The 13,226-nt window shown below is 42.6% G+C and overlaps 1 protein-coding gene across 1 annotated transcript in view; it reads left to right on the top strand.

The window, feature by feature from the left end:
* Positions 1-1,262: 1,262 nt before the first annotated feature.
* Positions 1,263-13,226, top strand: part of bcl11ba (BCL11 transcription factor B a) — a 44,871-nt gene continuing 32,907 nt past the window's right edge. The window contains exons 1-2 of the mRNA XM_029460632.1: positions 1,263-2,109; positions 11,226-11,699. Of these exons, the coding sequence (XP_029316492.1) occupies positions 2,055-2,109; positions 11,226-11,699 (529 nt within the window). The 5' untranslated portion in view covers positions 1,263-2,054. The remainder of the gene's footprint in view (positions 2,110-11,225; positions 11,700-13,226) is intronic.

The raw sequence follows: 13,226 nt of genomic DNA, 5'->3' as shown, positions 1-13,226 counted from the left end.
CACAAAGTGGTGCTACTGGTGAGGCACGCAGCATGCAGAGACGCAACTTTCTGCCACCAAACCAGTTATCCATCATCAGCCTGCATCCACACACCAACACATACTTACTGTACAAGCAAGCACGCACGCACGCACGCACCCACACACACACGCGCACACACACACACACACACACACACACACACACACACACACACACACACACACACACACACGTGCACGAGATGGTGCTGATGTGTAGCACAGTTTTCTCACTGCTCTGGTTTCATTTCATTTTTAAACTCCCTTGATTAATATTGAATAAATTGAAATGACTGAACACCTTAATTCACATGTTCATATTCCACTAAGGTCACCATGAGGCCACAAAGCTTCCCTATTTAAAACCTCCTTAAACATTAATTAATTTAGATTATTAATAATTATCTGACAATAACACTTACTAATTAATATAATAAAATAATTCAGATAGAAAGATGTGTGACTATGACTATTTGACTATGAATGAATATGGGTGAAATGTATATTTGATGTGCGCTTATCTCGGCCATCACGACGCATCAGTGAAATATGTCGTATACAAATACAGCAGCTCTCTGGATTTAACATGTGATGAAGCATACAGGCCTATTAGCCTAAATGTTTTTTTTGGATTGAATCAGTTGGTCAATCAAAAATAATAAAATACTATATAATTATTTTTGTTTTGCGGATTTAAATGACAGAGAGAGTAGATTAATTATTAAGGAGTGTATTATATGACAGGTCTTTATTGTGGTGAAGGTTTCTGCACACACACATTTAAAGGGTTTTAAAAAGGGTCAAATGTTAATAAACTGGTGAGATAAAACAATATTTAATAATCAGGTCATTTAAGTGTGAAAAGTGTGTAGCGGCACATACGTGCACAGTACAAGTATGCATGCATTTTAAATAAGAATGCAGAAGTGTCCAGCATCCTGTGGACGAGGTACGGAAGCCACTCAGGTCACAATTTAACAGAAATAAATCCCATTCTCATCATACTGCTGGGACACCGGCGGGGAGGACTGGAGCGACTCTGGCCTCTGCTTCCGTGCGCTTCACGCGCCCGAGTGTGTGCGAGAGTGTGAGAGTGTAAAGTGTGTGTGTGTGTGTGTGTGTGTGTCGGTGTGTGTGTGTCGGTGTGTGTGAAAGCCACCACTAGTCGCCCCCAGTGCTCTTCAGTCTCCACTCTCCCTTCTCACCGCAGACTGAACGTCACGTCCGCACTTGAACTTGAGTTTTCTCCCATTGTAGAAGCCAGAGAGCCGCACAGAGCCGCGCAGAGCCGCACACAGCCCGGGGATGCAGGACTCTGCAGCTAGCACAAAGAGAAAAGAGGGTGGCAGCCTGTCCTCAAACAAGCACTGGGCTTTGACTTAAAGAGTTAAAGTCTAACCCGCCCGCCTGGCTGGCACAGCCAGTGTTGCAGAAGAAGTGCCCACCACTTGGCGACACCAAGTACCGATAAGGAAATTGGATTCCTATTTTACACACTTTCAGACGTTAATTGGCGTCATTTCAGCTGATTTCTCCGGACAGGGACGCTTGCTGTCCAAGGTGGCCGGAGAGTGGACACAGGTAGTGACTGTCCATCAGGAGGTGACCGCCGACCTCCCGCGTCTTGCCCCGGCTCTCCTCCGCTCCACTCTGCTCCTTTCTCCGCTCTCCTCTGACAGATGGTGTGAAAGCGGCGGAAGGCAGAGCCGGACTACCCCCCTCCCTCACCACCAGAAGGGAGGCGCGCCACCACTTTGGCACTGAACTCCGACCGACCGCCCAGCACTGCGCCACGGCCGGTCACCACAGAGCTCAGGAGCCGCTGCTCACTGGAGGGAGATCGAGCTCACAGGGGTCAGTTCGAGGGCCACAATTGGGGACAGTGCAGAGCGGTCAGTTTTGGGTGGCCAGCGAGCGGCCGGTTTTGGGGCCAGTTCGCGGCCGGTTTACAGGAGAAGCAGCAGCAGCAGCAGGAGGAGAGACAACCCTTCCAGTGCCGCTCTCCGGGCGATGCCAGTGTAAATGCCAGGGCGATGTCCCGACGAAAGCAGGGGAACCCGCAGCACCTGTCCCAGAGAGAAATAACACGTAAGTTTACCTGAAAATATTCACATCATCACAGCAAAGAGGTATTTTCTCTTTTCCTCTCTCCGTTGTCATTCTCAGAAGTTGAGTGAATTTCTTTCTCTGGATGATCGGCGCGTAAAAATAAACATTTTCAGATTTGGAGCAGAAAGTTTGTCAATGTGCGTTCTGAAGGCCAGTTCTGTCCTCTACTGCTTTACTGACAAAATAAAATAAAGGCCCTAATTTACTTCACTGATTATTACGGTCTATAAATTGCCTAATATTAAAATTACACTTCGTGCAGCGAGAGCGGAAAAGTGTTCGCTCCGTGTTTGACTTGAAGTGTAAAAGAAGCTCACGGAGAAGTCGCAGCTCCCGGTGCTTAATTGAAAATTCTTTATTATTCTGCTTTTTGTTTCAGTTAAATTATAACCAGCGCTAACATTAAGGAGAACATTACACTTAATTTTTAACAGGCAATACAAACATAATTCTAACTCCATCAGTTGAAATCAGTTAATACTTTTTTAACGCACTTTCATAAACACATATCTTCCCGACGAACATATTTAACACCAGCTCTGGTTTATTCATGTTACATGTACACACACAAATATAAGTCTCTCAGTCAGTCAACAATAAGAATTAAATAGGCCTGCTCGATTTACAGTAATTCATTCTAACAATTTATTTTCATCTTTCACTTAAACAGGACGATCCTGTATTTTAATGTATCAGACAACGACTGAACTTAATTAATGTACCTGCTGCAGAAAATGATGAAATATACAAACACGAGAATCAGTCCTCGCACTTTTGCCTCAGGTTTAACACGAAGAGGTTATTGAATCTTTGATTCACATTACTGCCTTTCTGTGTTCAGTTTAATTAGTTAGTCCCGTGCATGGTGTTTTTTTGCTGCATGACTGCAAAGTTTATACTTTGTAATATTAATGTTCGGTTTGGATTATTTAATACCTGCACGCCTTGCTAGCGGAAAATTCCAGGGTTTCCCCCCACGGCACTTTTATTCACATTGCGATAAGTGACGGCATTTAGGAGCAAAATACGTGAGAATGAAGTGAGCACAGTAATATTTATGTGAAGGATTAATACTATCTTAAGACGTTTATTGGTGCAAAGCAAAGCGCGCCAGTAAATACATTAGATATTTTAGAAATATAAAAATGAACTTTCTTGTCATAAACAATTGTTTGCGTATTCAAAGGAGACACTCGTCCCTCTTCCTCTTTATTTAAATTAAACATATCATCTGCCGCTAAACTTCTCTGCAATGTTTTCTGGCCTCAGATCAGTTTTTCAGCTGATGTGTCCTGACAGGAGCAGCAGGCCTTCATGCATAACTTTACCAGCTAAAAGCACAAAATATCAGTATAAGGGAAACTTAGAGGTGAGATGGATGCCGCTAAAAGCTACTCTTATTGTTTTACAGATTTACAGTAAAGACTGAGGAGGAAGTGTAGATGAAGTACTTTTAAAATGCTGCTCATGAATACTGAGTGAATACTCTCAAACATCCAGTTTGAGGTAATTTGGGGAGACTTGTCTTGTGTGAAGTCTGCCAGATCAGATCACTTACACCACAGTGTATCAGTGTGCATATAATATAACATATTTACAGTAGAGACGCAGCACACTGAGCTTCCTTGCCAAGGTTTTGGGCCACTTTGCCTGGCTGTCTAAAGGTTCCCTCCTCTGCTGTGAGGCCTGGCTGTATGGCGTTGCACTGACAACCCACCTACACAGAGGCACACTCACACCTAGAGACAGTAAATGTGGCTGAGATGTCAAATCAAGTAAAGATTTGATTACCTAACAGAGCTACAACTTGTGTGTGGCAGCTCGTACGCAGGCCTTCAGTGTGTAATCGCTTACCTTTGGACATAGGTCACATTGTGCATACTGCATGCTTGTCTGTGACATCAGTGTCTGCAGAAGAGAGCTCAGTATATATTCAAACTAATTAACAGACAGGTAACAGTGTTGAGATGTGGAAAGACGAGCTAGAACGACAAAGATGGAGGTTTATAAATGAGCTTCCTGTTTGTATTGTAACAAAGCTGCTTTAAGCTCCCTGTGTGTAATCATGAGTGTGTGTGAAGTGTAAAATGCAGTTTGGTAGTTGTGTCCACAGAGCAGGTCTGACCTGTCTGTCTGTCTGATTTATCACCATTCAGGCTGCGGCATGGCGCTGTACATTCCATAATTTATGTGTAGGAGATGCTCGTCGATTTAGTATGCTTGAGTACACACATACGCACACACATGTGCACACACACACACACACACACACACACACACACACACACATATGCAAATGAACATGTGAATCCCCCTCACCTAAATCCGCATAATTCTTCTCGAGCTGTCAGGCCATAAAATCCGTCTGACCTGTGCTTTAATCGTAACATTTTTAATTTGGATTTCACACACGAGGTATCACACAGTACACAATTGTGCATGAATTCTAGATTTCAGAGGAAGAACAACAAGAGTTGGTCCACCTCGTTCACTCTCGGTATGGAGAAGAAGTGTAAGGAAAGGTGAGACAGATTGTCTGGAGGTTAAATCACGATCATTCTTACACTTAGAACTCAAAACTCAAAATATCAGCTGTATTGAAGCCACATTTTGCACAAAGCTTAAAATCATTCTCTCGTTCATCTACTTCCCTTTGTTTATTATTTGTGTGTGTGATGAGAACAGGAAAGAGAAATCAATAAGAGATCACAGCTTTGACCTGGAATCAACTTGAGCTCCATGAGCGTTAATATGAAACAATCTGTCCTGAGAGAGACATGTGGGAAAGATTAATTGTTGGAAATTTGTAGAATTTTTTGTTTGCCAGGCAGATTTGTTGCGGGTTTTGACGTCGCCATGCCCAAACAGTTTACATCCGAAGGTGCAGACGTCCCCTCTGCTTCTCATTCACTGCAAATAACCCCAGCTTTCCTCCGAGAGGCTGATTTAGTGTGAAGAGACGCAAACAGGACGAGAGCTCCCATTGTAGCCGTAAAAACACACACACACACGCACGCACGCACGCAGGCACGCACACACACACACACACACACACACACACACACACACACACACACACACACACACACACGAGGAAAGAGCTGCGTGTAAATTGTAGTCGCCCACTTGAGATGCATGTTTCCCTTTGGCTTGTCAAATAGCCGTGCACCCTGCTGGGGCTAAGTCTTTGTTAGAGAGAGAGAGAGAGAGAACGAGAGAGAGAGAGAGAGAGAGAGAGAGAAACAGAGACAGAGAGACAGAGAGGGAGAAAGAAAAAGAGAGAGAGGTAGGGTGAGAGAGAGAGAGAGGGAGACAGAGAGAGAGATAGAGAGAGAGAGAGACAGAGTGACAGAGAGACAGAGAGAGAGACAGCGAGAGAGACAGAGAGAGAGAGAGAGAGAGAGAGAGAGAGAGAGAGAGAGACAGAGAGAGAGAGAGACAGAGAGAGAGACAGAGAGAGAGACAGCGAGAGAGACAGAGAGAGAGAGAGAGAGAGGGAGACAGAGAGAGAGAGAGAGAGAGAGAGAGAGAGAGAGAGAGAGAGAGAGACAGAGACAGAGACAGAGAGAGAGAGAGAGAGACAGAGACAGAGAGAGAGAGAGAGAGAGAGAGAGAGAGACAGAGACAGAGACAGAGAGAGAGAGAGAGAGAGAGAGGGAGACAGAGAGAGAGAGAGAGAGAGAGAGAGAGAGACAGAGACAGAGACAGAGAGAGAGAGAGAGACAGACAAAGAGAACCTAGTAACTCCTTGTGTATGCATTGAAGTGTGTTTTTAAAATGTCATGAATGAGTCTAAGTGTTGCAGCTGATTGAAATGAATACATAATGATATTCATAATAGTCATATCATTTATTATTTAAATAGTATATAGTTTTAGAGACTGCAGTTTTAAAAGGTTTGTTTACTTAAATTAAGAAACAGTGTTTTCTTGTTGTGGATAGTTTTTTATTGAAACTAAAGGAATAGTCTCTATAAAACACGTCTGTGTGTTATAGAATCAGTAACCAGGACACTGCCTTGCTATGAACATTTTAAATGTAATTATTTTAATGCTGTGGACGCCACAGAGTAAATGCTTTTGGGGTAATTTGTGTGAAGAACACAAACAATGTTCAAAGTGTGATTTTAAAGTGTGTGTGTTTGTAAATGAGGATAAGGGGTTTCCAGTTCCCAAAGAGCCTGAATAACATCATGTTGTTGATCAGCAGGCTGTACACACTCTCCCACTACTGATACTACATTACACACACTCACACACACACCCTGCCGCTGCCTGCATACCAGAGTGTTGGTTTGCTCAGCTTAGGCTCAGTGAGCTGTCTGTCTATCTGTCGACGCTCGGCCTTCACCCCCCTTTCTGTATTTTCCTATGTGCCTTCATCTCTCTCTTTGGGCCTCTATGTCTCTCTCTCTCTTCCTGCTAGAGGGAGCTCTCAGGCTGTCAGTGCTGCGCTGGCTGGTAGCAGAGTGGAAACGTGTGTGTGTGTTAATCAGATGACCACATTCACTTCTAAACTGTCAACACCTGCACACTCTGTACTTCACCGTCTCTGCCACACTTTTAATTTACATTGTGTACTGTAAACACCTGACAGTGGCTGACTGACAGCTCCAGCATTCAGACTGTGTGTGTGTGTGTGTGTGTGTGTGTGTGTGTGTGTGTGTGTGTGTGTGTGTGTGTGTGTGTGTGTCCATACACTGTAGTGTTGACGTTGACGTTGCTATTATTATAAATGATCTGATTACATTTTGTTCTTTATTCTTTAGCTAATCTTTACCATTTTTATATTTTTGTTCAGAATTTTTGTTTCCCAATCAAATAATTGTGTCAGTTTGGTTTGAAGATACCAACTCTTTTAGCTTAATTACATTTTGTAAACTACTTTGAAAATATTATCTGTGTAAAAGAGCAATGAGAACACATAAAGTCTGCAAACGATCTCTACATAAATAAATGTATTAAATACTGTTATTCAATTGTTAAGTACGCCAAAGCACCAAATATGTTATACAATTAAAAAACTAATTAAAATAGAATTTAGAAATGGCGGATCATATAACCAATCATTTCATACTATTGTGAAAGAGTTGGTAAGTTTGTTGGCTGATGAAGCAGTTTGTTTCTGAGGAGCGCTTCATTTCTACCACATCAACTCCCTGTTCAGTGGCTCTGTGCTCACGCGCACACTCCTTCCTCCACTAGTCTAAACTCTTTGCACGAGGTAAACTTGACTTCGACCTGAGCAGCGGATTTACCTCGTAGTGAACTTGAATTAGCCTTGAGGGAAACAGATTTCCAATTGAAATCAGGTCAAATATGAAAGTAGGCTGCGAGTTATAACGGTGGGATGTTTGTTCTCAAACATTTCTTCTATTTCTGTTTGAATATGAATTGATAGATTCCCAACATTTGTGTTAATGTTAATCTAGTAGTAGTTACATTTCTACTATAAAATGTACTTAGTAAAGAATTATTCTTTCCTTCTTCTTCTCCTTTATATGAATAGTTGACAGCGTAGAGTCGACAGGAAATAAGGAGAACTTGAGGAGACAAAAGCCAACAAGTCAAAGTGCGGATGTTATGATTACAGAGTCAGCAGCTTAAACCCCGACACCAACACAATGCACCCATACAACATACTTACATACATATGTATGAAAGTAACACATTTTACTAAATGATGTCAGGTTACATTTCATTTTTATAAAAGGGAAATACGGACTCATAGATCCAAAACAAAGCTAAAAAACTGACATCAAATACTCAACAAATCATAAAAACACTATAAACACTATAAACACTGTCACTACCAGAGCTTGGGTCATTTCTCACTCCTGAATTCAACATTTTCTAAAGTTTCTTTGTTATTAAAAGTGTTCCACAGTCCCTGTGGTGGCAGATCACTCTTCTAAAATCACTATCATCTCGGATGATCACATGTGCAAACTGTATGTGAGTATTCACTTTGCAGTACTGTGTGCAGCTTTACTGCATTTGGAGGATTTCAGTAGCAAACTGGAAATAATTTTGATACAGGATTCAAACTCTGTTTTCACCTTTTCACCTTAGGTGGTACGACAGATGAGCTTTATTGGCCCGTTAGTGCACTGTGTGTGTGTGTGTGTGTGTGTGTGTGTGTGTGTGTGTGTGTGTGTGTGTGTGCTTATGTAGTAAGATTTCTGGGGTTTGGAGAAACGTCGAGGTGTGGCTGTTGCTTAGTGGGCGACGAATGACTGTGATGCTACAAGTGTGTGTGCATGCCGAGAGTGTGCAACAATTCTGATCTGTGTGTGTGTGAGTGAGTGAGTGAGTGAGTGAGTGAGTGAGTGAGTGAGTGAGTGAGTGAGTGTGTGTGTGTGTGTGTGTGTGTGTGTGTGTGTGTGTGTGTGTGTGTGTGTGTGCTGCACAGTCTCACCCACAAACATTTAATCTTGCTTCCAGCCCTTGCATGTGTATCTGTGTGTGGTTGAGGAAACAGTAAAAACGTACCAGTAAAGTCTAGTTTTTATAGTTTTTCATCAAGTCTTTTATTCCTAACTGGCAGAACTCTTCTCGTTGGGGGAGAAATTCGCCGGCTTTCATCAGTGAAAACAGGGGAAGTTATGATGCTAGTAAAAAAGTATAATTTAAAAAATCTGTTGAAGAGAGGGGAAAACAAATATTGGAGAAGCAGCTTGTCGCTAATATGCTCTCCGAATTTGTGCCTGTGAATATATCTGACAGTTGTGTGGAGAGCTTGAAGGCTCGAGATGGATTAGCAGCACATGCACAGTGATAGGCGGAGAACAGAGGAAGCCAAACCCCAGAGACAGTAGCCTGCTCAGAGAGAACTTCTCGCTGATGACAACTGTAATTCAAAGCACAGCCTTTTTGGCCTCCAAACGAGCCAAACACCACATTTAAGCTCTCCAAATACCTGTTGCACCACCTTTACTGCAGAGACTGTAGATGGTTTGTGTTATTTTTGAGCTGTTCATTTTTAGACGTTCTTTTTCCTTTGATTTCTTTGTTCTTCTTCAGCCCCGGTTAACTGAAATCCTATTAACGCTGTAGCCTGACTCACCCGAGCCTTATTAGGTAAATCAGGCCAAAGTGAGGCTTCTTCCTTTGCATCTGTCATTTGCATTCACACGCAACCAAATGCACATTTAGTTTATATCTCTTGAAACTGGCTTTGAACATACAGGTAAACAGTAAATGTATGTACATTCTACATTTCACTGTAAATGTAAAAGTGTTTCTGTGGTTTCTAAAGAATCCGACCCTGTTGTAGTTGATCGGTGTGTCTTCACTCACACAGGAAGTCAGTTGTGAATTTGAGGTTTGGTTCTCTTTTTTTTTCAAACCCATAATAATTAATTTACGTGATGCAGAGGTCAACGTTACCGTCGAGTGTGTTTGTTCCAGGTCAGCTCCCTTTATTCTCTCTAAAGTTTATTACTGGAGAAATACACTCTGCTGTACAACACAGATGGCTGCAGCCTGCAGGCCACACACACACACGCACACGCACACACGCGCACACACGCACACGTATGCGATGCATACAGTATGTGTATTAGTACCAATGACGTACACATGCACATACAAACATGATACAACACACGTTGCAGACCATAGACACATGTAGAACGAGCGGTTAGCGTGTGATGTTGGCTGACAGAGCTCAGACACTGTACACCTGTTTACACACGCACACACACACACACACACACACACACACACACACACACACACACACACACACACACACACACACACACAGAGGCTATCTGTAACTGTAGGAAGAAAGAAATAATAGTGATAATACAATAGAAAGCTTCAAACAAAATAAGCCTTTTGTGAAGATGATGAAGGATAAAAATGTGTACAGGAAATGATGCAATTGTTTGTATATTAGACTTTATTTTCTTGAATATTCTTATTACTACAATGGTTTGTAAACACACTTTGTATTTTATATGTCCTGATGTCCACCCATACTGTGGTTTTATGTTCAGATGATATATATTTAATACCATCTCTGTCTCTTTTTTAATTAATATTTTAATTGTGGCAGTAAGAGTTGCACTTCATTTCCTATTTATATGTATACCAAGTCATAATTGTTTTTAATATGGACTATATTACATACATTAAAGGCATAAGAAATAAAAGATGTATTTCTGATACACAAAGCATGTTTTAAATCCCTCTCTACCTTTTTTATATCGGCAAAAATCCGTCTCGGTTGAACTGCAAATCAAATCTCTCGCCTGCGATATCAGGCAACCCATAAGATTGCATTATATGTTTCAAATATAATATTTGTATTGTATAAAATGGTTCTCATATGTTTCCATTGTGAAACGCAGAGCAGGTATCTGGCAGCTCCATCCCAAATCTGTCTGCATTTCTAATGTAGACGCAGAAACAACCTGCTGCTAATCCCTCGTCTTGTATTAGAGAGCGGGAGAGATGATGATGATGATGATGATGATGATGATGATGATAATGATGATGATTTCTGTCTTTCCCTGTTTACCTCTGCGGTCTCCGTCCTCCTCCGGACCGTCTCACTCTCTCACTTTGGTTCCATGAAGCGATAATCTGAATTCATAGTCATGAAGCTTTTACATGTTTTTTTCACACACTTCTGCTGTATGACTGCTCTTTACCTGCACAATAAGTAAAGTAGTTGTAACTTATGAGAGCAGCAACCAGCCCTTTGGGTTCACGTAATTCATAGTAGGATTCACAGGACAAAATCAATCTGTTCATTCACTAATGTATATTATATTTATCAGTGTCTCAGTGTTTTATCAGATCAACTTATCTATGTATAATTTAAATGTACATATCATTTTATATCTCACACAACAGTAGTTTCTCTAAATATGAGTTTGAACTTCTGGAGCTCCATCAACACTTCCAAAGAAAACATTGTTTTAAGACGAACTGGTTGGGAACCATTGACACGACTTCTCTTCACTTTCTCTTTTCTTCTCCCTCAGACAAATACACAGACATAAGTTCTGATAGCAGACATCACACTAAACAATATGAGAATGAACCTTCCTGTGACATGTCTCTTCTGTTTTTCTTATTGGACAGCGGACGTTGAGCATCCAGATGGCGGCCTACTCTCAAACTCTCTTTCCCTCCACCCACTCCGCCTGCCCTCTCACCCACTTGGTCTACCTCCCCACCCGCTGGACGCAAGTGTGGCCCACGCCCTGCCCCCCGGCCTACATGCCGACCACGACCTGCTAACCTGCGGCCAGTGCCAGATGACCTTCTCACTGGGCGACATCCTCCTCTTCATTGAGCACAAAAAGAAGCAGTGCCAGATGCCGCTGCTGGCGAATGGCTGCTACGAAAAGATGACTGACCGGGGAGGAGGAGGAGGGAGTCCGACTCTGCAGAGCCTTCATCACCACGCACAGCGGGGGAATCTGAGGAAGGTGGTGGAGCCGGTGGAGATTGGCATCCAGGTGACACCAGAGGAGGAGGAGGTTGGAAGAGGTGAGAGGCGAGAGAGGACGCCCATCAAAGGAATTTGCCCCAAGCAGGAGAACACACCGGCAGGTAGGCACGGTGAGCACACACCATCGCCCGAAACACTGATCATTTCTTTTTTTTACTGAATATGGAACTGCACATACACGTACATAGATGACCTTTTCAGCTTTTGTGAAGGCATCCAGTTGAGACTTACCCCATCCTCTTCCTTAAGACAGAGAGACAGAGAGAGGGAGGGAGAGGGAGACACAAAGAGAGAGAGAGAGAGAGTGAGAGTGTGAGAGAGTGAGAGAGTGAGAGTGTGAGAGAGAGAGAGAGAGAGAGTGAGAGAGTGAGAGTGTGAGAGAGTGAGAGAGTGAGAGAGAGAGAGAGAGAGAGGAGAGAGTGAGAGAGTGAGAGTGTGAGAGAGTGAGAGTGTGAGAGAGAGAGAGAGAGAGTGAGAGAGTGAGAGTGTGAGAGAGTGAGAGAGTGTGAGAGAGGAGAGAGGGAGAGAGAGGAGAGAGAGAGGGAGAGAGAGGAGAGAGAGAGAGAGAGAGAGAGAGAGAGAGAGGAGAGAGAGAGAGAGAGAACAGAGAAAGACAGTGAAGAGAAAGAGGGAGATACAGGCACATTACCGACTCAAAGCCCTAAACCCCCTCAAGGACTCGGCTAGTTGAAACAAATTGTGCAAAACGTGACAGAGAGACTCACCCCGACTTTCATGGAGAAATCCAGCCTAAGCCATCTGCTTAAAAAGGTGAAAAGCTCATTAAAATTCAAATAAGCAAAAGAGGGAAAAAAACAAGATGAGAGGAGGAGGAGGAAGAAGACAGAAAAAGAGGGATTAAAAAGAGGCTAGTTTCTCCCCCATTCAGAGGGGTAAAGAAGCAGTTTAGAAGGAGAGCAGCTGCGGGGGGAAGAGCACCAGCAGTTATCTCTCAAACCAGTCAAGACACTCAAAGAAAGCCAGAGGGGAAGAGCAGAATATTCTGTGACAAGAAGTCCTCTCAGCTGTCCTGCTTTCTTAGAGGTCACTGGGTGTAGAACCAGAACGTAGGCAGCTTAGCGCTGGACTGCAGGTCCTCGCCAACAACCAGCAGGTGCTGAAATTACTCGTGAGTTGACGGCTGGATACGAACTCAAAGATGAGAGCATATTGAAAAAGATCATCCTGTAGTTTGACATGTAATGTGTTGCAGTTGAAATAAAAGGCTGTTCTTATACGATAAAGGTAAAGATGGTTGCAATGTATACTCATAGACGCAGTAACATCAAATCTATACTGGAAACTTAACCTCAGACTTTTCTCCAGCCTCATGTTTCTTTTCAGAAATCCTTTACTTTATCATGAACATGTTTAGAAACAGCCACAATGATGGTTGAGCCTTCCTGGTTCGGATTAACACTGCTGCCTATCCAAGGCAGTACAAATACAAATAAAACAACAAATCTAAGCACTGCTACGTTAAGATGAATTAACCCCATCCCTACAGAATTACTAGCATTTGAGATAAATTAAATAAATTAAAGTGATTGCAAAAATTAAACAAGATAAAAGTATAACATCCAAACCACTGATAAACAAAGGAATACAAGTTCAGTGCATTTACAATG

Source organism: Cottoperca gobio, chromosome 22 (genome assembly GCF_900634415.1).
Source record: "Cottoperca gobio chromosome 22, fCotGob3.1, whole genome shotgun sequence".
Lineage (NCBI taxonomy): Eukaryota > Metazoa > Chordata > Actinopteri > Perciformes > Bovichtidae > Cottoperca > Cottoperca gobio.
The sequence above is the reverse complement of the archived record's forward strand: the minus strand, read 5'-3'. Positions and strand labels throughout refer to the sequence as shown.